The sequence below is a fragment of the Coenobita brevimanus genome, chromosome 44 (assembly GCF_032717465.1).
Source record: "Coenobita brevimanus isolate Jiangsu-jjx chromosome 44, ASM3271746v2, whole genome shotgun sequence".
Taxonomy (NCBI): Eukaryota; Metazoa; Arthropoda; class Malacostraca; order Decapoda; family Coenobitidae; genus Coenobita; species Coenobita brevimanus.
Genome location: NC_136997.1, coordinates 48,039,024 through 48,063,605, shown reverse-complemented (window position 1 = coordinate 48,063,605; position 24,582 = coordinate 48,039,024). Strand labels below are relative to the sequence as shown.

Below are 24,582 nucleotides of genomic sequence, written 5' to 3'. Positions count from 1 at the left end.
TGCAGAGTCCATTCTAACCCTGAGTTTTACGGATAAATTAACATTAGAATATCATGCTAGTCACAAAGAAGTGCTATGGAAAGGCTGCAGAGTCCATTCTAACCCTGAGTTTTACGGATAAATTAACATTAGAATATCATGCTAGTCACAAAGAAGTGCTGTGGAAAGGATACAGAGTTGTGGCATTCTTATCCTGAGTTGTGTCGATAAATTAACACTAGAATATCATGCTAGTCACAAAGAAGTGCTATGGAAAGGCTCCAGAGTCCATTCTTTTCATGAGTTGTGTCGATATATTTACACTAGAATATCATGCTAGTCACAAAGAAGTGCAATGGAAAGGATACAGAGTCATTCTAATCCTGAGTTTTACTGATAAATTGACACTAGAATATCATGCTAGTCACAAAGAAGTGCTATGGGAAGGTTGCAGAGTCGTAGCATTTTAAATCCTAACGATAGATTAACACTAGAATATCATGCTAGTCACAAAGAAGTGCTATGGAAAGGATACAGAATCGTCTACCTTTCTCCACCATTGAACTACGTGGAGTAAGCAGCAAGAGGACGAAATTCTGGACCAAGTTAAGGTGAAAAAGGTATAGATATGCCAAGAGGTGAAGACGTACGCCCAAGATTGTCAGTAAATGTGGATCCAATTGCTTGTTGGACTATTTCCCACACTCAGGGTAAAAGTTCAGGTACAAGGCTTTCTGGGTTTTTCTCATTTATCTGTACCATGAGACGCTGAACAACTGTGTGGCTTGGGTTGGACTTTGGCTGCCCTGGATTTATTTTATTTCATTTTATTGTAAACACCAGATGCTGTTGGCATAACGTTCTCCCTACGTGTCAGGTGGGGTTGGTGGAGGATTAGTGCCCCTCCCTGTAAAACAGTTAACTCTAAGCCCTTGGCCACCCCGTTTGGGATACATGGCGTCTGGCAATGAATGAATGAATGATTTTTGACCTTTTTTTTTATGCTAGGAAGAAGGAACCAAAGGCCACGAGCCCGCAATCATTGCTCCTTCCCAGAGAAAAACAAAATACAAGAGCGAGCCAAATGCAAGATCCGAACTATAATAAACTAAACAATAACTAACAACCATAATAACTAAAAAACGAAAACCAAAATATCTATAAAAAAAAATTCCATGGATTGTGTTGTGGATTTTTTTTTTTTAAATCAGAGACTATAGTTAAAAATTTTCATGGATATTAAGAGCCACAGAAAAAAATATTTGACAGCTACAGACTTAAAAAAAAAAAAAAAAAAAAAAAAAAAAAAAAAAAATTTCCATAGACGGAATTTGCCATGATTTTTTTTTTTTTTTTTTTGACAGCCACAGACAAAAAAAAAAAAAAAAAAAAAAGTAACTAAAAATTTCCATAGACGGAATTTGACTGCCATGATTTTTTTTTTTTTTTTTTTGACAGCCACAGACAAAAAAAAAAAAAAAAAAAAAGTAACTAAAAATTTCCATAGACGGAATTTGACTGCCATGATTTTTTTTTTTTTTTTTTTTTTTTTTTTGACAACCAGAGACTATAACTAAAAATGTTCATGGATTTTCACAGCTGCAGACTACCAAAGTACCAAATTGGCGGCCACCTACCTTGATAGCTTAAAAAAAATATATATACGGTAACTAAAAATTCCATTGATTTTGACGGGTACAAACTACGAAAAATGGAAAATAGACAGCTTTGAAAATTATAATTAAAAAATAATTCCATGGATGTTCTTTGACTGCCATGGACTTTTTTTTTTTTTCCCTTTCTTTATAACCACAGACTATAAGATTTTTTTTTTTTGGGGGGGGGGGATTTTGACAGCTACAGAAAAATATATAAATAACTACAAATTTCACAAACACAGACTCTTTGGCGTGTGGTGACGGATGATGGATGTGGAATGTCATGGAGAACGAAATACTCTGACAGCTGCAGCCAAAAATATATAAATAACTACAAATTTCACAAACACAGACTCTTTGGCGTGTGGTGAGAGATGATGGATGTGGAATGTCATGAACGAAATACTGTGACGTTTGGGGAGGGATGAGAAATGTGAAATATTATGAAAAAGAACGATACTCTGGCGTTCACCGAGAAGAGGAAGAAAGGTGAAAGACAGGTGACAACTTTTATTTTTTTCATGCAAGGAAGAAGGAACCAAAGGCTGAGCACGCAAAACGTTCCTTCCAAGAAAAACAAAACAAAAACAATATAAAAGAAAGCCAAGTTCAAGATCCGTTCATTTGAAGATGCCTGGACACACTGCGTTTGAAAGACTGGAGATCATAGGAAGTAGGAAATACAGACAGAGGGAGACAGTTCCAGAGTTCACCTGTTGCATAATTGAAGCACTGGGAGTAACGGTTAGCTCTTGCATTAGAGAGTTGGACAGAAAAGGGATGAGAGTTTGCTGCCAGACGGGTGCTACGCGCCCGTCGTAGAGGTGGAGGAATGCAAGCAGACAGTTCAGAGGACCAGTGACCATTGAAGTAGCGATAGAAAAGAGATAAAGATGCAACAGTGCGGCGAAGAGACAGAGATTGAAGGGAGCCAGTAAGAGGAGGAGAGTTAATGAGACGAAAAGCCTTTGACTCCACCCTATTGAGAAGGGCTGTATGTGGGGAGCCTCCCCACACATGAAAGTTGTACGCCACACAGGGGCGAATAAAACCCGTGTATAAAGTCAACAACTGTGCAGAGGTAAAGAAGGTACGGAGTCGTCTTAGCACACCCAATCTCTTGGAAGCAGATTTTACAAGAGATGTAATATGATCTTTCCAAGATAAGTCCCGAGTAAATGAAACCCCAAGCATGATCAAGGATGATGCAGAATCAAGCTGAATATTATTAAACATTAGTGAGTATACCTGTGGAAGATTTTATCGGGTTGATAGGTGCAAAAACTGAGTCTTTGATGCATTAAAAACAACCAGATGATTTTTACCCCAGTCAGAGATACGAGCCAAGTCAGACATTAGGTGTGCCGTAGCCTCATCCCTTGTTTGTTGAAGTAACTGCTGAGATGGACGTTGCGGGAACCGAATGGAAAGTCTAGTACCACAAACATTAGTAATATTTCATTCTATTTTCAGGCGATTTTATTCAGCTTAGGAAATACCATAAATACAACGAACTCTTCATTTTGCTTCACTTCAGCCATTAGACGATTTTATTGATCTTACAAATGTCGTCTGTTGGTGAAGAAGCCAGAAATAATGTCCAAAAATCCGTCAAGTAGGCTATAGTTATTCTTATTTCTCCATTTCGATCTTTGTTTCTCTATTTATTTATCTCTTTATCTATTTATTTACTTATTTCTTTATTTATTCATTTATTTTTTGTTTCTAAAAGGGTGTCAGATTCGCTCGCCTAGTACAGCAACACATTTTCTTTTTCATTCATCGTCCCATTTTCTCCATCATTTGCGTACGTTTTCCTTCATCCTCATCAGGGGTATCTGCGCCAAACTCCCTCAGCAGTAGCGGAAGGCGGGCGGGTTCCAACTAGAGTCTGCAATAATATCATCAGCGAACCAGAAGGCGGCGCCGCGAAGGTTTGTGGTGTAACAGTACTCTAACATCGCGTCTACATCGGCCCAGGGGGTGTCAGCGCCTGATCCGGAGAGCCTGGGAGGAGAGATGGACATTTGTATAATTTTAGTACAGTTGGGAATATACAGTTTGGAATAATTTTGGGGTGGCTGGATGAACATTGTGAGGAGAAGTGCATGATCAGGGATTTGGCACCCCTTTTTAACTTGGCAGCGTCCGGGTTGACTCAATGGGATACGTTTATGTGAAGCTACAGAACGTGGCGAATGTTTTTTGGTGTATCCGATAGAGCCAGGATTCCAAGGGCTTGAATGATGAGTGAATGGAAGCGTGGCCCATTGGACTGGGCAAATTTGGGCTGTCTGGACGTTGGTACTCCTCACCCTGCCTTAGGGTGGGAAAGGACGTCCGGATGATGATGATGATTTTGAGGCAGAAGTTTAAAATATATCGTCAAATTCTTAACATATCAAGTTCAAAAGATATCGTCAACTTTAGAATATATCATTTGGTAACATTTTTGTGCATTTCAAAATATATCGTTTGGAGAAGTATAATTTTTGTGCATAAGTTAAGAATATATTGTTTGGAGTAGTATATAATTTTTGGCCCGTAGTTCACAATATATCGTTTGAAATAGTCTGTCTATCTATCTATTGCCAGACGCCTTAATCCCATACGGGGTGGCCACAAACAAATCGCCTCCACGTCACCCTTTTCCCGCGCCATTTCACTGCCCTGTTCCCAACTCACACCTCCCTCTCTCAGTTACCTCTCCACCCCATCCCTCCATCTCATCCTTGGCCTCCCTCTCCACCTCGCTCACATACGCTTTCCTCGTCAGTCTCTCACTCTCCATCCTCTCCACATGGCCAAACCACCTCAGTGTATTTGAGACAGTATACTGGTTATATCATTTGGCTCAGTTCAGTATACAGTATATCATGTAGTATGTCATCTCAGGATAATGTATTCTCATTAGTGAAGGAGGCTCCCTAACACCTCTTCCTTAGCGATTTAGTTTTGGATATGGCTGGTTAAAATCTTTGTGAATGTTATTTATGCAGAAGACACTCTGTATTTTGTTCTCTCTCTCTCTCTCTCTCTCTCTCTCTCTCTCTCTCTCTCTCTCTCTCTCTCTCTCTCTCTCTCTCTCTCTCTCTCTCTCTCTCTCTCTCTCTCATGTGAACAATATATTACTATCATGATCAAAACTCCCATGAAAAAAAAATACTTCCTTTCTCTCTCTCTCTCTCTCTCTCTCTCTCTCTCTCTCTCTCTCTCTCTCTCTCTCACCTGATGCCAGCCACAAGTCCGCTCTCCGTCGCCTGAACTCTCGCCAGATCAGCGTCTAAGGATGACTGGAAGGAGCTGGAGGAGGTGCGGTAGTATTGCGGAACCACCTGTAGGGCACGGTGGAACAGTTGAGCAGGGTGGAACACAAGGGTGGAACAGTTGAGCAGGGTGGAACACTCGAAGGGTGGAACAGTAGAAGGGTGGAGCAGCTGAACAGGGTGGAACAGTGGAAGGGTGGAACACAAGGATGGAACAGTGGAAGGGTGGAACACAAGGATGGAACAGTAGAAAGGTGGAACAGTTGAACAGGGTGGAACAGTTGAAGGGTGGAACAGTTGGAGGGTGGAACAGTAGAACAGGGTGGAACAGTTTGAATGTGGAACAGTGGAAGGGTGGAACAGTTGAACAGGGTGGAACAGTGGAAGGGTGGAACAGTTGAAGGGTGGAACAGTGGAAGGGTGGAACAGTAGAAGGGTGGAACAGTTGAAGGGTGGAACAGTGGAAGGGTGGAACAGTTGAACAGGGTGGAACAGTTGAAGGGTGGAACACTTGAAGAGTGGAACACTTGAACAGGGTGGAACAGTTGGTATACTCCTTTTACACTAACTTGGCCTAAAATTGCCGTCTTTCCACACTGAATGCTGAACTGTAAGAATTATTTGGCACTGGAATATGGTGCTAGTCACGAAGAAGTGCCGTGGAAAGGATGTAGAATCACAGTCCCTTCCTGCCATTGAGATTCATGAAATCAGCTGCAAAGGGACGAAAATTTAGGCCAAGTTAGAGTAAAAAGAGTATAGTAGTTTGCATAAGTGTAGACCCTGAGGGGATGGGGGGGGCGAGGAATCCCTCCAACTCCCCTCCCCCCGGACAATTAGGCCGGGGGGAGGAGTGGGGGAGATCAAATGTAATCTCCCCTCTCCCCCTAAAATTAAGGTAATCTAAAAAAAAATAAAGTTAGGCCTAAAAAGATAAAAAAATTACTTAAAAAAGGAAAAAGATATTTGTCAACATTCTTCCTTCCAGTTCCTTAGGCCTATATTCTAGTCGGCCTCCTTAACACCTTTCCCTGGGCGATTTATTTTGATACACCTTACTCTTCTCCTCAGTGTTACGTATATCCTTCCAATATCGCCATACTCTGCATAGGAAACATGCAAAAGGATGTTAACCAGCCATATCCAAAAATAAATCGCTAAGGAAGAGGTGTTAGGGAGCCTCCTCACTCTCCATACCTCCTTCGCACACATACTTTTACCACATAATTTATTTATTTATTTTTTTTTTGGCCTACCATGTCTCCTTCCGCCTTCAAAGTCTCTCAACTGTCTCCTAAAATTCTAATTCTCTCTCTCTCTCTCTCTCTCTCTCTCGCAATGGTCTGTATTTGCTTATACCTACCTACCCACCTACCTGCCGACTTGCCTACCTGCCTGCCTCTCTCTCTCTCTCTCTCTCTCTCTCTCTCTCTCTCTCTCTCTCTCTCTCTCTCTCTCTCTCTCTCTCTCTCACCTCCATCACCACACCATCAATGATGTAGCCAGCCCAGTCGACGTTGTGGTTGGTACGCGCGAAGTCCAGCGGGGAGGGAGCCAGCGAGACGTGAATGTTGGACCTTGCTGAGCGCGCCTTATCACGAATGCTGACCAAACCACTCTCCGTGTATCCGTATCGGGCGCTCTGGCTTATCCCGCTGATCTGGGAGGTGAATTTTACAACTGTAGTCGAGATAGATGAGGTTAGATTACGCTAGATTAATTAGATTAGGGTGGATTAGATTGGAGTTTGCAGAGCGAGGTTTGTCACTCTGTATATCTGTAGTCCGCACTCTGGCTCATCCTGCTGGTCTAGGAGGCGAATTTTAGAGCTGTAGTCGAGATAGGTGAGGTTAGATTATGCTAGATTAATTAGATTAGGGTGGATTAGATTGGAGTTTGCAGAGCGAGATTTCTCATGGATATTTACAAAGTCACTATCTGTATATCTGTAGTGTGCACTCTGGCTCATCCTGCTGGTCTGGGAAGGAATATCTAGAGCTGTATTTGAGGTAGGTGAGGTTAGATTATGCTAGGTTAGGTTAGGGTGGGTTAGGTTGATGTTTGCATAGCGAGACTTGTAACGCATGTATACCAATCCACTCTCTGCATATCCCTATCAGGCACTATGGCTCATCCTGCTGGTCTGGGGGCACAAGGTTCAGAATTATAGTTGAAAGTTAAGGTTAGATCAGGTTACTTTAGGTTAATTTGGGCTTATATGTATTGAGAGGTGGGAAGATTGGAGTTAAATGGTTCTCGTGTAAGGAGCAGAGAGTGGAGGTGATGGATTTTCTTTTTTCTTTCTTTCATTTTCTCTCTCTCTCTCTCTCTCTCTCTCTCTCTCTCTCTCTCTCTCTCTCTCTCTCTCTCTCTCTCTCTCTCTCTCTCTCTCTCTCTCTATTTTGTTGATTATCCGACTCAGTACATAAACTTGACAGCCCGTTCCCTGAGAATCAACAGTCCTCCTACGCACCACACACCTCCACATGCCACCACTCCGGCGCTAATATCCACCGTCTACACTGGCCACGTGCTAGGGCAGTCTCCCTCAGGATTTGCCAGAGAGAATTCATTTGGCAGGGTGTAATGATCATTGAACCTTCCATACTGAATACATACTAAGATTTTCTCAGGGCTCACCGCAGCTAATTTGGCGAACCGTCCATGTTGAATACACCCTCATACTTAACTTACCTAAGCGAATTCATTTGGCAGGGTGTAATGATCATCGAACCGTCCATACTGAATACATATTAACATTTTCTCATCCAAGGCTCACCGGAACCGTCTATATTGAATACACTGTCCCTCCGAACTTACCGAAGCGAACTCATTTGGCAGGGTGTAATGATCATCGAACCGTCCATACTGAATACATATTAACATTTTCTCAACCAGGGCTCACCGGAACCGTCTATATTGAATACACTCCCATTCCGAACTTACCGAAGCGAACTCATTTGGCAGGGAGTAGTGGTCGTCGAATAGTCCATACTGAATACTTACTCCCTCCGAACTTACGGAAGCGAACTCATTTGGCAGGGTGTAGTGGTCATCGAGCCGTCTATATTCAATACACTCCCATTCCGAACTTACCGAAGCGAACTCATTTGGCAGGGTGTAGTGGTCATCGAACCGTCTGTATTCAACACACTCCCATTCCGAACTTACCGAAGCGAACTCATTTGGCAGGATGTAGTGGTCATCGAACCGTTTATATTCAATACACTCCCATTCCGAACTTACCGAAGCGAACTCATTTGGCAGGGAGTAGTGGTCATCGAACTGGAAGCCATCAAGCCCCGGATACCCGCTCGCGAGATCTGCCGCCATGCCTGCCAGAAAGTCAACCACTGCGCTGTTCCTGAGGTCGAGATAGGCGTAGCTGCTGGCGAAGTAGTCTGTGCAGCCGCTGGAGGGGTCATGACACAGCAGCCAGCCCTGGAAGATAGGCCTTTGTTTCTTTCTTTTGCCTGATGGTTGTTTATTTTGTTTTTAGCTGTGTGGTTTTATGTTTCTGTATCTGTCTGTATGTCTGTTTGTGTGTGCATATCAATTCAGTCATTTAATCAATCTATCTATCAATATATCTATCTACCTATATCTCTATCTGTCTATCCATCTATCTATGTTTATCAGGTTATATCTGTAACTATCCATCTATCTATCTACTACATCTGTATCACTCTATCTATCTATCTACCCATATCCACATCTATCTATCTATGTCTCTGTCTATCCATCACTATCCATCTATCTATCTGCTACATCTATATCAATCTATCTCTCTGTCTACCCATATATACATCTATCTATCCATGTCTCTGTCTATCCATCACTATCCATCCACATATTTATCTCATCACCTCTTAAAATTAATCAAACTCACCTTAGAAGCAGCAGTCTGGGCGAAGGCGTTCAGAGACCCATAACACGCCTGCGTTCCATACTCAAACCAAGCATAGATTTCAAGCCCCACCTCCTGCGCCACACTCACCGCAGTTGCAAGGCGATCCCCGGCCATGGTGACACCTGAAGGGGGCGGTGAAGGGGCAAGGAGGTGAGGAGAAAGGCCAGGAGATGAGGGGGAAGGCCAGGAGGTGAGGGGAAAGGCCAGGAGGTGAGGGGAAATGCCATATTGATACACCTGTATTTCGTATTTCATTTGGTTTGTTTTATTTCTGGTGTTCCTTCCTATCCTGCCTCTTTCCTCTCTCTCTCTCTCTCTCTCTCTCTCTCTCTCTCTCTCTCTCTCTCTCTCTCTCTCTCTCTCTCTACCGCTATCTACCTATCCAGCTATTTATCAGTCTGACTGCATTCTACGTCGCTAATAATAATTGGGTAAGAATGAGGTAACAACTCTCTATCCATCTACCTATCTATCTATCTATCTATCTATCTATCCATCCATCTATCTATCCAGTACACCTACCGTTGGCCCGAGCTGTAGCACTCTCAGCATACAAGCTCCCATCGGCCCACACGTTAAAGTACACCCTGTTAATTCCCTTGGCCTTGAGTGTAGAGAAGCCTGTGTAGACTGAATTGTAGTCCCCATGATAGGCGTAGCGGCTGACCCACGTTCCGGCTACGTTGATGCAGTTGGGGCTACCTGGAGAGGGGGGGTTAGGCTACGTTAGATCGCGTTGGGGTGGGCTGGGGTGGAGTGGAGCGTGGTTGGGGTGGGTTCGGTTGGTTTGCGTTGGGATTTAGGCTACGTTAGATCGAGTTGGGTTGGGCTGGGGTGGGTTGGTGTGAGTTGGGTAGGATTAGGCTGGGTTTAAATGAGTTGGGTGGGGTGGGTTGGGATGGGATGGGATGGGTTGGGTTGGGTTGGGTTGGGGTGGAGTGAGTTGCGTAGGATGAGGCTATGTTAAGTGAGGTGGGATGGACTGGGATGGTATGGGATCGGGTTGGTTTGGGTTGAGTTGGGGTGGGGTTGGTTTGGGTTGGGTTGGGGTGGGGTTGGGTTGGGTTGGGTTGGGATGGGGTTGGTTTGGGTTGGGTTGGGGTGGGATGGGGTTGGTTTGGGTTGGGATGGGTAGGGTTGGGTTGGGATGGGTAGGGTTGGGTTGGGATGGGTAGGGTTGGGTTGGGGTGGGGGTTGGCTTGATTTGGTTTGCGTTGGGTTGGAACAAGTAGGGTTTGATTGGGTTAGGTTTGTGTTAGAACAGGTCAGCCTGGGTTAAGCTGGGTTGGGTTAGTTTGGCTTAGGTTAGATTATAGTTAAAGTTAAGCAGAGTTAGGATAAGTTCAATAGAGTTAGAGGAGTTAGGCAGAGGTAGAGGATAGGGTATTTATAAACCTTAACCCTTTACCTACTGGAGATTTATGCACAGGAGGATCAGTTAAACAGGTAAATAGTTCTAGGTCCAACCCTTCCCCTAGAACAGGTAAAGATGACTAACCACACGAGTAGTCCCGGTAACAGCACGTCTCTGTGGATCCCCCGCCAGTGCACAGGCTTGGATCAGAATCTTGTCCACTGCCCTCACAGCACCCCAAGGCCACACACTTCCCGTACCTCCCAAGTGCATAGCTGTTCTTACACCCTACGTCTGATCGCACCTCTGGGCTGCCTGGAATATTGTAGTAGTAGTAGTAGTGGTGGATGTGGGAGGATGAGTAGAAGTGATGGTGGTGATGATGCTGGTTGTAGTAGTAGTAGTTGTTGTAGTAATAGTAAGAGGACACTAAGATATAAAAATAATATTACAAAATTATCATCAAAAGTCCTTAGAAATACAATCATATCTTTTAAAAAATACATAATTACAGACGAAGAGGGACCTTGCTAGATATTCTTCCAAGTAAGATCAGAACACTTATAACACTTACATACAACACCTACAACACTTACCACTGGCAGCCACAAACCCGACCAAGGTGACTAGAAGCAGAGCAAGCATCCTCCCCCTTCGCCCTTGCATGGGTAACTGAAGGCAACTCCCAGTCTACCAAAATATATATAGTAGGTCCCTAGGAACGTTAACGAGGGAAAATCCGTAACTCCTGTTCCTTAGCGATTTATTTTGGTTCTTAGGCCTTCGTAGTCTTTCGTATGTTATTAAATTCGTGTTTATATTGACTGAGTTTGTTTTGGTTAGGTGTCTAGGTGAGTTATATTCTAGCTGACGTCTAAGTCTTCCTAACACCTCTTCCTTACCAATTTATTTTGAACATTACACCTTCCTAGTCTCATATCTGCTATTTATATCTTTTTATTATCGATGTAGCTTGAATCACTGACATACAAGATGATATGAAGGTAAAGAGAGACAAAATAAATCGCTAAGGAAAAGGCGTTACGAAACCTGAGATGGGAACAGACAGGTGATACGGCTGACCACCCCCCCACCCCACCTCGACCCACCTCATAATCACCCTAGATTTAACAAGTCATGCCAGGGAGTGCATACCCCTCTCTCTCTCTCTCTCTCTCTCTCTCTCTCTCTCTCTCTCTCTCTCTCTCTCTCTCTCTCTCTCTCTCTCTCTCTCTCTCTCTCTCTCTCTTCCTGCACTGGTCTGTTTGTTTATATCTGCCTACCCACCTACCTGCCGACTTGCCTACCTACCTGCCTACTTCTCTCTCTCTCTCTCTCTCTCTCTGTCTCTCTCTCTCTCTCTCTCTCTCTCTCTCTCTCTCTCTCTCGCAGCGGTATTAAGCAGCCACTAGAATCGTCTGGAAACATGACTGTCTTGTGTCACACCATAATTCCTCAAGGCTGTTGCTACGTCTCTACTTACACACATATGTTACAGTCTCACACACACACACACACACACACACACACACACACACACAACTGAAAAACATCTACACATCTTTTCCAATCGATTTTATTTAATGTAAGAAAATCGCTTTGTATCTAAGGTGTCTGTGAGAGCTATAGAAGAGGGTCGCCTTCACGTGGTGGCACTGATTAGACAGGGTGGTGGAGCTGCCTGGTTATCCAAACGTCCCTCAGCTCCCTCCCTATCCCCCAAAAGGACGATGGTGGCCTGGGGGAGAGGGGTCACTTCAGCCTGCAGTCCACTGGGTTCACGTTTTAAGATGAACCTGTGGCTGTACCTACGTCTTCATTAACACAGAGAGAGAGAGAGAGAGAGAGAGAATGACACCGTATCGAAGGAATTAAGCTACAGTAATCTGGGAATATGTTGTAAAAATACCCCCGCTAATACCAATACACCAGTCCTGTATGAGACAGCCCTAGCATGTATTCAGTATGGACGGTGGGTGTTAGCGCCGAAGTGGTGACATGTGGAGGTGTATGGTGTGTAGGAGGAAGGGCCTTGGGAACGGGTTATGAAGCTTATGCCCAGAGTCGGATGCATAGAAAGGAAGGATATTAAAAAATCACGTGGGTTCATTTATAATAATAATAATAATAATAATAATTATTATTATTATTATTATTATCATCATCATCATTATCATCATTATTATTGTTATTATTATTATTATTATTATTATTACTATTATTATTATCATCATCATCATCATCATCATCATCATTATTATTGTTATTATTATTATTATTATTATTATTATTATTATGAACATCATCATCATTATTATTATTATTATTATTATTATCTGTTTATAATGAACCAGGGAGTCTCTTGAGATGGTGTGCAGGGAGTACGTAACACTCATACATTATTTATTTATTTATTTATGTATTTATTTTTATTTATTTATTTTGTTTATTGGAAATTAAAGTTTTTCAGAGACATATATCATTCAGAAATCCCAGGCATATCCGTTTTTTTTTTTTTTTTTTTTTTTAAGGAATCATGGACACTTTTTTTTTCTGTTCTATGGGATTTAAATGTCTGGTTCGGGCATTTAAAAACCACGTGCTTCGGGCATTTAAAAACCACGTGCTTCGGGCATTTAAAAACCACGTGCTTCGGGCATTTAAAAACCACGTGCTTCGGGCATTTAAAAACCACGTGCTTCGGGGAGTGTTGCCAGATATGATTTTTATTTAATCTTAAAAACAAATACCAGATCATACCACAAACTAATTCTTCCAACCACACACCTCCCCTTCCAACCACACACCTCCCCCCAACCACACACCTCCACCTCAACCACACACCTCCACCTCAACCACACACCTCCACCTCAACCACACACCTCCACCTCAACCACACACCTACCCTCAACCACACACCATCTCAACCACACACCTCCCCCAACCACACACCTCCCCCTCAGCCACACACCTACCCCCAACCACACACCCCCCCTCAGCCCCACACCCCCCCAACCACTGCCCTACCGCAACAGGTGATTTGTTGGGCGTGACCTACCTTATCACGGGTCATTTACACCTGCACACCTTTACGTAAGAGTACTGGACCTAGAGGAGAAGAGGAGGAGGAGGAGGAAGAAGAAGAAGAGGAGGAGGAGGAGGAGGAAGAAGAAGAACAACAACAACAACACAACAACAGCAACAATAAGAAGAATATGATGATGATGATGATGATGATGATGAACGACAACAACAACAACAGCAGCAAGAAGCAGCCTTTATTACCCCTTTTTCTATTATAGGTTGTAATGTATAATAATAATAATAATAATAATAATAAGTGGTAGTTGTAGTAATTCTAGTAATAGTAGTAGTAGTTGTTGTTGTAGTAGTCGTAGTAGTAGTAGTAGTAGTAATAATAATAATAATAATAATAATAATAATAATAACAACAGTAATAATGGTGGTGGTAGAAGTGGTAGTAACAGTGGTAGTAGTAGTAGCGGTAGTAGTAGTAGTAGTAGTAGTAATAGTAGTAGGACTAAAATAATAATAATAATAATAATAAATAATAACAGTAATAATAGTGTTGGTAGTAGTGGTAGTAGTAGCTGTAGTAATCGTAGTCATAGTAGTAGTAGCAGTAGTAGTAGTAGTAATAGTAATAATAATAATAATATACCAAGTCACATGAGAGTTACATGACGAGACAAAGGTAACATTTGGCTGGTTCTCACACCTATAATGGATTTCTCAAGAGGTCCGCAACACTCAACCCTTTTTTGGTCACCATACACGACAACCAAGACCACACCGAGTCACGCCCTTGTGTCACCACTTGAGGGCTGCAGGACCTTCACTCTGGGCACAGTGGATCCCACACAACATAAACACAACTTGAAGGCTCATAAAGACAAATTCTCCCCCCTCCTCAGGTACACCTGGATCTTACACACCCGACAAGCAATTCTGAGTGATGTATATATTGCAAAAACATAGAGTGACACTAATGTACCCCCCTACACCCTGCAGGGGCACAGAAAGATAGGAAGCTGTTGAGAAGGCCAGGGATGCCAGGCATGTGTAAGTTACTGAACTATACCATCGACAAAATTACCCAGGTCTGTCATAACCAGGTGTACCTGAGGAGGGTTAATGATGCATGTTATGTATATAATAAAATGATATAAATAAGGAAGAATATGCTAAGGTGTAATAAATCGCTAAGGAAAAGGTGTCAGGGAGCCTCCTGTACCGCCTAGAACCGGTCTTAGGCGGTGAATGTAGAGACGAGGGCCCATATTCTCGTCGGGTAAGGAAGCTCCCTAACACTTCCTTCCTTGAGATTTATTTTTGAATATGGCTGGTTAATATCCTTGTGCACTTTCTTTATGCAGCGGATAGCGATGGTTGAAGGATTTGTATAACACAGAAGAGGGCAGTAAGGTGTAATAAGCAACATAAATCGCTTAGGAAAATGTGTCAGGGAGCTTCCTTACCCGGCGAGAAAACGAGCATAGGTAAGTTAAGATATTGAGGTTATAGTCTGTTCTCTTAGCTATTGGATGGGACGTTTATATAAGTTACCCCTGTGAAATTTTTATATGGCCCGTTTTCTGTTTGCCAGGTGTGTGTGTGTGTGTGTGTGTGTGTGTGTGTGTGTGTGTGTGTGTGTGTGTGTGTGTGTGTGTGTGTGTGTGTTTGTCTCTATATCTATCCATCTATCTATCTATCTGTTTATCTCTCTCTCTCTCTCTCTCTCTCTCTCTCTCTCTCTCTCTCAGTGTATGTTATATATATATATATATATATATATATATATATATATATATATATATATATATATATATATTTTTTTTTTTTTTTTTTTTTTTTTCTGTATATATACGAGTATATGTGTGTGTGTGTGTGTGTGTGAGAGAGAGAGAGAGAGAGAGAGAGAGAGAGAGAGAGCATCTGATACGAAGCTTCATTGTTTGCGGTTCGTATCTCTCTTTATCTGTGGTTAAATTTGTGGTAGTGAGTCAGATTGTGGTAGAGGTGATTCGACCCCCAATCACAACAGTACTAGATCTCCTGTTGAGGGTTAGTTGCTGTGTGGTGATTGTGGTGGTGAAGGTAGTGATGGTGAAGGTGGTGGTAGTGGTGGTCAACGTACTGGTGGTGGTGGTTGTGGTATTCTGGTTGATGGTGATGGTGATAGTAGTGAGTGTGGCTATTGTGGTGGTGGTAGGTGTGGTACTAGCTGTGGTGATGGATATGGTAGAGAGTAATATTAGCCCCTACCAGAAGTGAACCTACTGATTCGTTCAAAGTTAATGTGGTGGTGGTGGTGTGGATGCTGTGGACGCTGTGGTGGTAGTAGTGAGCACGGGTATGGATGTTGATGGTGGTGGAGGTGGTGAATGTAGTTACGAGCGAGCGAGCACAGCGAGCGAGGCGATGTTTACTCTACATTCAGCTGAGAAATGAGCGGCCTGACACGACCCGACCGCGATGATTTTTAGAGGCTAATAACTTTCCTATTATGTGAGATAGAGATGAGATTCTTTCAGCAGGTAATAGATACGTTCAATCAATTTTGTTTTTATCTATATATATACTCATGAAACCAGAGAAACCCCTTGGAATCCCAACTCTCCTAGGGAATGTACCGAGGGCTTCAGGTGACATGTTCCACCGTGAAGTCGAATTTATAAAGATTTCCTGTTGTAACACTATGATATCTTGCGTGTATTCTAGCAGTTAAATGTCGGATACTACGCTTATAATTTTACATGAACGTTTTTTCAGTGTTTACGAGGTGAAATCAGCAAGGGTAATCTCACCATTTCTTTCTCTTCTTTTTATTTTTATTTTTTATTTTTTTTTTTTTACATTCGATCAACAGCCAAGCGTTTACCGACACAGTTCGTTGACACCACGGGAAGTCGGTGGCAGAGTAATGAACATTGCGCGTGTGATAAATGCTACGGCGCCTCGCTATATGCACATCCAGAGAGAAAACGTGAGAAAGTAAATATTCCAGCTTAAATGTTCTGTTATTGGCCAACTACCTAACCACAAATGTTGAAAGTTTACACCAAGATGAAATTATGATGATAAGCGTATGTACAACGGCTCTCTCGCTCGTCACTCGCTAACAAAGCGCCCTTTGCTAGTGGCAGGTCTCAGTATTAGCCCATAACAGGAGTGACCCGCCCGACAAATTTCTTGGTTAAATACTGATGTGGAGTAGTGGTGTTGGTGGTGGTGATAGTGCTGGTTGTGGTGGTGATGAGGAAAGTATTCACCAATATACGAGTATATATCATCCGTTGAGTGTCCACTGCAGGACCGGCCTATCCCGACCGAAGTGGGGACGATACAGCCTATGTATCGCTACCAAGTGGCTTAGGCTGTCTGGTAGAGATTGTATGTAGGGTGAGTAGTGCTTGTTAGTGTATAATGTTGGAGTGGCTTTGAATGTGTTACGTGTAACCAAGTGTAATCGGCCCGCGCAAGCCGAATGGGGGCAAGCATGCTTTGTAATACATGACACTGGCTCAACCACAGCACCTCACTGTATGTCGGTCAAAGCAGTACGTGGCCGGGTGAACACTCCTAAAGTTTATTACCCTGGCGGGGCGCGAACCCTCGTTATTCCATGTACGAAAACGCACACACTACCACAGAGAGTCATATATGTATAGAGAGAGAGAGAGAGAGTCTAAAATAATGTACAATCAAAACAAAAATTCAGAGTCTCCCTAGAAAGACGAAATAACATTAACTTAGAGAGAGAGAGAGAGAGAGAGAGAGTTGATCTGAGGCAATGGAATGTTAATAGATTCTGTCCTGTATCTTTTATCTGCAAGGGAGATTAGGGCTAATAATTTTGTGTGTACCTTGGATTCTTGTGTGTGTGTGTGTGTGTGTGTGTGTGTGTGTGTGTGTGTGTGTGTGTGCGCGTGTGTTTAGTAATACACGTTTTTATGCAGTAAGAAGATAAGTGTAAATTTAACGACGGTATTCCAATAAGGTTAGGAAGCTTAGTAACACCTCTTCCTTACCGATTTATTTCTGATTTAGCTCCGTTACTATATGTTTGAGTGTCGACGTTGAAGATTTAGGAAGGAAACCGGGGGATGTTAATAAATCAGGAAAATAACTCGCTAAGGAAGAGGTGTCAAGGAGTTTCTGTACTCGACGAAGACGGGGATTAAAAATATATTGTGTTTTTGGAAGGACACAGATTGGCAGGACATCCGTTGGACACCGGACACTCTAACAGGACTCAACCATGGGAGAGAGTGAGAGAGAACCTGACACTTCGGATGAGACAACTTCTCTCCTTTCCTCCATGTCAGGTAAGTGAGGGGTGGAGGGAGAGAGGAAAGGTGAGGTGGGGGAGATGGTATGAAGAGGAAGGGAAGGAACTGGGGAAGAGAGGAGAGGTAGTGAATGGAAGGGAAAGGAAGAGAAGAATATAGAAGAGAGAGGGGAGGGAAAGAAAGGGAAGGGAAGGAAAGGGAAGTGATAGGAAGGGAAGGAAAGGGAAGTGATGGGAAGGGAAGGGAAGTGATGGGAAGGGAAGGGAAGGAAAGGGAAGTGATGGGAAGGGAAGGGAAGGAAAGGGAAGTGATGGGAAGGGAAGGGAAGGAAAGGAAAGGGAAGTGATGGGAAGGGAAGGAAAGGGAAGTGATGGGAAGGGAAGGAAAGGGAAGTGATGGGAAGGGAAGGGAAGGGAAGGAAGGGGAAGGGAAGGGATGGGAAGGGAAGGGGATGGAGAGAAGGAGAGAAGAGAAATGGAAGAGGGGAAGGAAGAAGAAATAGAGAAAGGAGGGTATACTAAATTAAAGTAAAATATATGTACATACTGTAGGAGGTGACCATTACAAGAAATACTGATATAACACAGGATTAACACACACACACACACACACACACACACACACACACACACACACACACACACACACAATCTTGGTATACCCAGACTAAGCATCTATCCATCCATCCATCCACTTAATATATCCGTCCATCAATCTATATATATGTCTACTTATTGCATCTATCCATCCATCCATTAGTGTATATATCCCTAAGTAGCTATCAGTCTATCTATCTATCTATCTATCTATCTATCTATCCATCCATCTATCTATCTCTTCCCAGGGTCAAGAGGCTGGATGAACCCCCGGTATACTCTGGCTATACTTGGCTGCTTGGGTATGATCATAGAGTATAGTCAGAGAGTGAATCTATCCGTGGCCATCGTTGCTATGGTCAAGCCTCTCAATGCCTCGAACAACTCTAGAGAAGAATTTTGCCCTGAGAATTTAAACTACACGACGCCTGATGATGGAGGGGTGAGTTTGTGTGTGTATGTGTTTGTGAGTTATACTACTGCTATTACTATCACCGCTTCTGCTATTACTATTACTACCCTACGACTAATGCTACTACCGCTACTACTACTACTGCTACTACTACTACTACTACTACTACTACTACTGCTACTACTACTACTACTACTATTTTTTCAATCGCCTTGCATTTGAGTATTGTGAAGATCTGCACCAGCCTTGCTAATACAGTTCACCATTTGGAGTTGTAATGTGAAGGTTAACACTAACCCTCGTATTACAATCCGCTGGCCCCAAGCACGCCAACGACTCTACTTACTATCTACTACATCTACTACTACTACTACTTTTATTACTTTATTTTATATTCATGAACATTACAGTGCTAATAAAGACATTAAACTATTGGAGTCGCTGGTCTATGCGACTCTTGACCACTGTAGCTTCGTAATCCACACCCGCCAGAGAGACAGGCCTGAGAGCTGGTGATCTTGTGCCCCTGGAAGTGAGGTCTGGGGGTCAAGTCTGGGGGGAGGTCAGGTCTGGGGGGAGTCAAGTCTGGGGGGGTCAAGTCTGGGGGGGTCAAGTTTGGGGAGGTCAGGTCTGGGGGGGTCAAGTCTGGGGGGGTCAAGTCTGGGGGGGGTCAAGTCTGGGGGGGTCAAGTCTGGGGGGGGGTCAAGTCTGGGATTAACTCTCAGGTCTCTTTTTTCCCCAGATCGAAGGAGAGTTCGAGTGGGACAGGTGGACTCAGGGATTGGTCTTGGGGGCCTTCTTCTGGGGGTATGCAACCACGAATCTCCTTGGGGGCAGGGCCAGCGAATATCTGGGGGGGAAGGCAGTGTTTGGCATGGGATTAGTTATATCATCGCTGCTCACTCTCCTCTCCCCCCCTTTCGCCAAATCATCAGTACAGCTCTTCATCTTGAATAGGGGGCTTCTTGGAGCTGCCCAGGTGAGAAAGAAATGTTGTTACCTGTGTGTGTGTGGGGAGGAGGGGGAGGGGTGTGTATGTGGGAGGAGGAGAGTCTGTATGTGTGTGGGGGGAGAGTTTGTGTGTGTGGGGAGGAGGGGGAGGTGTGTATGTGGGAGGGGGAGAGAGTTTGTATGTGGGGGGAAGGAGTGTGCGTGTATGTGTGGGCGGGGGAGGAGTGTGTTTGTATATGGGAGGAGGAGAGTTTGTGTATGTGTGGGAGGGGGAGTGTTTGTGTGTATGTGTAGGGGAGAGTTTGTGTGTATGTGTAGGGGAGAGTTTGTGTGTGGGGGGAAGGGGAGACTGTGTGTGTGTGTGTGTTTGTGTGTGTGTATGTGCGTGTATTACAGTGGTTAATAACACAAAGCATATACAGTATTATATTTCATTGACATAAATTACACTAAAATAATTATGATTATATTAAGTTAGATTGCAAGTGTAGTCAAGGATGTATAGTGATTGATATAGATGTTGTGGGTTATAGAAAATAGTGATAAATTATTGTGGTATAGTGTAGGGTATGGTGTTGTTTGGTTTGTGTGTGTGTGTGTGTGTGTGTGTGTGTGTGTGTGTGTGTGTGTGTGTGTGTGTGTGGTTCCTGATAGATAGAGAGGGTAGATAGTTATATGGTGAGGCAGAGAGAGAGAGAGAGAGATTCATGCTAAGATTCCTAGCTTTATAGAGACACACATGGTTTGTTAAGTATTGTTAGACTGATATATGATTACACAGCTAGATAGACAGATAGACAAATAAGTAAATAGATAGATAGACATAGATAGATAGATAGAATTGTGTGTGTTTATATCTTTTTCATTTCCCTCAGGGCGTGACCTTCCCATCCATGAACACAATGTTGGCTGCGTGGTTTCTCCCGCTTGAGAGAGCCAAGTTCACCACCATTGTGTTTTCAGGTTAGTGCCCCCTCCTCTCTCTCTCTCTCTCTCTCTCACACACACACACTCCCTCTCTCTCACACTTTCTCTCATTTTCCCCCAGGCTATCAACTTGGCACAGTAATAGGAATGCTAGTATCAGGGTGGCTGGCGTCTACAACCTTTCTTGGAGGGTGGCCTGCGACTTTCTACGTCTTTGGTGTAGCTGGTATTGTCTGGGCCTTCGCGTGGTGTATCCTGGTGTATGAGCGGCCGGAGGATCACCCAGGCTTGTCTCCTGAAAGGCTGATGAAGTTGAAAGGGCAGCAAGGAGCTATGAAAGGGGCTAAGGTGAGATGGGTGAGAGGGTGGATGGTGTGGTGTGAAGGGATGTGGTGTGGTGGGGTGTGGTGTGATGTGGTGTGGTGTGGAGTGGAGTGGTGTGGTGTGGAGTGGTGTGGTGTGGTGTAGTGTGGAGTGGTGTGACAAGAGGGATAAGGACACACACACACACACACACACACACACACACACACACACACACACACACACACAGGAAAAGACCAAAACAACAACAAAATAATAATAATAATAATAATAGTAATAATAATAATAATAAACCCTAATAATAACTAATAATAATAATAATAATAGTAATAATAAAAACCCTAATAATAATAATATAATAATAATAATAATAATAATAACAATAATAATAACACTAATAACAATACCCCTGGTCAGACCGTCTCAGTAAGGTGGCATCCAATCCTGACTTCGCTACCTTTTTGGGGCCTCGTCTTGGTGTCCTTTGGCAACGATTATGGCTTCTACACCCTCTTGACGGAGCTTCCAACCTACCTACATGACGTCCAGCACTACAACCTGGCCAGCGTGAGTTTGTGGCCCTCGGTTTGAAGGGGAAACTTGGGAATATATGTAATTTAGTCTTGAAGGTTCGTCAGGGTACGGGGCTCCTTGATATGCTGCTGAGGTTGGGAGGGTTGGAGGTGGGTTGATGTGTTGATGGATAGGTATGTTGAGTGAGTGATTTATTCCGTCATCCCTTCACAGATAGATAGATAGATAGATTGATAGGCAGATAGAAAGATAAGTAGATAGACAGATAGATAGATAGACTAGTGCATTCATTCATTCATTCAAAGTTAAAGACAGGTAAACTGATTGAGTGATTGATTAATTGATTTTATTCACAGGTAGACAGAAAGACAGACAGAGACAGACATATAGACAGACACAAACAGACACACAGACAGATAGACACACAAGCTTGATCGACAGAGACAGACAGAGACAGACGGACACACAGACAGATAGACACACAAGCTTGATCGACAGAGACAGAGACAGACATATAGACAGACACAGAGACACAGACAGATAGACACACAAGCTTGATCGACAGAAAGACAGACATATAGACAGACACAGACAGACACACAAACAGATAGACACAGAAGCTTGATCGACGGAAAGACAGACGAACACATACATAAACACAGCGAGAGAGCCAGCCAGATAAATTTCCAAACCCTGCTTCTCGCTTTCAGAATGGTTTAATATCATCCCTACCTTACTTCCTGATGTGGGTGTGGAGTTATATATGGGCAGGGATCGTGGTGACACTAAGCAAGAGAGAGAAGCTGTCTATACTGAACGTTAGGAGGATCTCGACGGCAATAGGTAGGTGTGGGTGAGGGCAGGTGGAGGTGTGTTGGTTGGTGCACTGTTTGAGAGAGAGAGAGAGAGAGAGAGAAATTGCATGAAGGAAAATGTGTTAATAATAATAATAATAATAATAATAATAACAACAATACTTCTCCTCTATCACCCACCATGTGCAACTCTAATACGGTGTGTGTACGTGTGTGTGCGCAGGGCTGTGGGGGCCCATGTGCGGATTGCTGGTGTGTGCGGGTTTACAGTGTCAGGCTGAGGTGGCACTGACGATGCTGTGTGTGGGAGGGATGTTCAGCGGCGCCGTGCACAGCGGATACCTCTGTTCACATCAGGTAATGTTATAAAATGGAAGGTTCTCTCTCTCTCTCTCTCTCTCTCTCTCTCTCTCTCTCTCTCTCTCTCTCTCTCTCTCTCTCTCTCTCTCTCTCTCACCCTTGTTCACTCCAGGTAATGTTATAAAGAAAATAGAAGGCTTTTGTTAGTGGTGGGTAATTTTGCTATCTCCCTTACTCTCTCTCTCTCTCTCTCTCTCTCTCTCTCAGCACCAAACAGTCTTATTCAGCACTCATACGATTACCACTCACATAAAAACTAATCATGTAATATTAATAAATCAAAAATACAATGGTGTTAAGGAGTGATGGTGTGAAGGACTAATGGTGTTTAGGACTAATGGTGTTAAGGACTAATGGTGTTAAGGACTAATGGTGATATATAAACACCTCCACTACAGGACATGGCCCCAAACCTCGCTGGCACGCTCCTCGGCTTCGCTAACACCTTCGGGGCCGTGACAGGTATCATCGCACCTGCCGTTACTGGATATATCGTTGCCAACATTGTAAGTGGAGGGGTTTGTGTGTAAGTGGAAGGGTTTGTTTGTAAGTGGAGGGGTTTGTTTGTAAGTGGAAGGGTTTGTGTGTAAGTGGAGGGGTTTGTGTGTAAGTGGAGGGGTTTGTGTGTAAGTGGAGGGGGTTGTGTGTAAGTGGAGGGGTTTGTTTTGTTAGTGGAGGGGATTGTGCGTAAGTGGAGGGGTTTATGTGTAAGTGGAGGGGTTTGTGTGTAAGTGGAGGGATTTGTGTGTAAGTGGAGGGGTTTGTTTATAAGTGGGGGTATAATTTGTCATAAATGGTAGTGTATTTGTCTTAAGTGGTGGTATTATTGTCGTAAGTGGTGGTATTATTGTCGTAAGTGGTGGTATTATTGTCATGAGTGGTAGCATTTGTAATTATAAGTGGTTACATTTTTTATAAGTGGAGATACATTTTTTATAAGTGGAGATACATTTTTTATAAGTGGAGATACATTTTTTATAAGTGGAGATACATTTTTTATAAGTGGAGATACATTTTTTATAAGTGGAGATACATTTTTTATAAGTGGAGTTACATTTTTATAAAGAGTTACATTTTTATAAGTGGGGTTACATTTTTTATAAGGAGTTACATTATTTATAAGTGGAGTTACATTTTTTATAAGTGGAGTTACATTATTTATAAGTGGAGTTACATTTTTTATAAGTGGAGTTACATTTTTTATAAGTGGGGTTACATTTTTTATAAGTGGAGATACATTTTTTATAAGTGGAGATACATTTTTATAAGTGGAGTTACATTATTTATAAGTGGAGTTACATTATTTATAAGTGGAGTTACATTTTTATAAGTGGAGTTACATTTTTATAAGTGGAGTTACATTTTCATCATATCCTGTATCCTGTGTATGTTATTCCAGAAATGAAACAGCTCTGTCCAAACACTGAATAGACTGCGCTCCGTTTTGGACTGAAGTGTTTTTTTTCCTATATAAACTGCCACAACCAACCCTGGATTCACAGTCACAGGTCTTTCATAGTGTAGGGATTAGTGGCGGTTATGCATTCACCCTTGTCTGTCTGTCTGTGAGCAGTGTATGTTTAGAAGTTGTTTTTGGATTACAGTGAAGGCTGGTGGGTAGGCGGGTAGTGAATCAAGGAAGAGTTTGTGAGATTTTGAGGTGGATGTAGATTTGGATGCAAGAATAAATCGCAAATTAATTGGCGCTGGTAGAGGTATGAGAGCTTTGAGAGTGTGAAACGGGGCTGACGAAGACCGTAGACTTAATTAACTGTGAAACAGGGCAAACGACGACCGTAGAATTTATTGACTATGTGAGAGAGTGTTCGTCTGATAGGAAAGAGTAATTACATCATTAATCTTTTTTTTATTTTTGCAGAGGTATGCACGCCCTGAGTTTTTTCTAGCTGAAGGCTGTATGTAATCCCCACCATTTCTAAAGGGCCTAGATCTTAACCTGCATATAAATCGTCACAAGATGGCAAAAATAAAAAAGAAGTCGCCTGAGATAACGGGTTAAGGACAAGTAGGAGTTTATGTGTGGGTGGATTCTTATTTTTGACTTTATTTATTTCAGCTTTTTATTTTTATCATCTCTCTCATCTCCTTGTCACATTCTTATCCCACTGCGTCATGTCTCCAGCCTACTCATTTCTCTCTCTCTCTCTCTCTCTCTCTCTCTC

At 42.9% G+C, this 24,582-nt stretch overlaps 1 protein-coding gene across 1 annotated transcript in view; it reads left to right on the top strand.

Moving 5' to 3' along the window:
* Positions 1-16,276: 16,276 nt before the first annotated feature.
* LOC145398100 (sialin-like) overlaps positions 16,277-24,582 on the top strand; it is a 10,312-nt gene continuing 2,006 nt past the window's right edge. The window contains exons 1-9 of the mRNA XM_080271055.1: positions 16,277-16,334; positions 18,325-18,518; positions 19,243-19,467; positions 20,315-20,402; positions 20,488-20,714; positions 21,108-21,257; positions 21,935-22,067; positions 22,263-22,396; positions 22,798-22,905. Coding sequence (XP_080127181.1) covers positions 16,277-16,334; positions 18,325-18,518; positions 19,243-19,467; positions 20,315-20,402; positions 20,488-20,714; positions 21,108-21,257; positions 21,935-22,067; positions 22,263-22,396; positions 22,798-22,905 — 1,317 coding nt within the window. The remainder of the gene's footprint in view (positions 16,335-18,324; positions 18,519-19,242; positions 19,468-20,314; positions 20,403-20,487; positions 20,715-21,107; positions 21,258-21,934; positions 22,068-22,262; positions 22,397-22,797; positions 22,906-24,582) is intronic.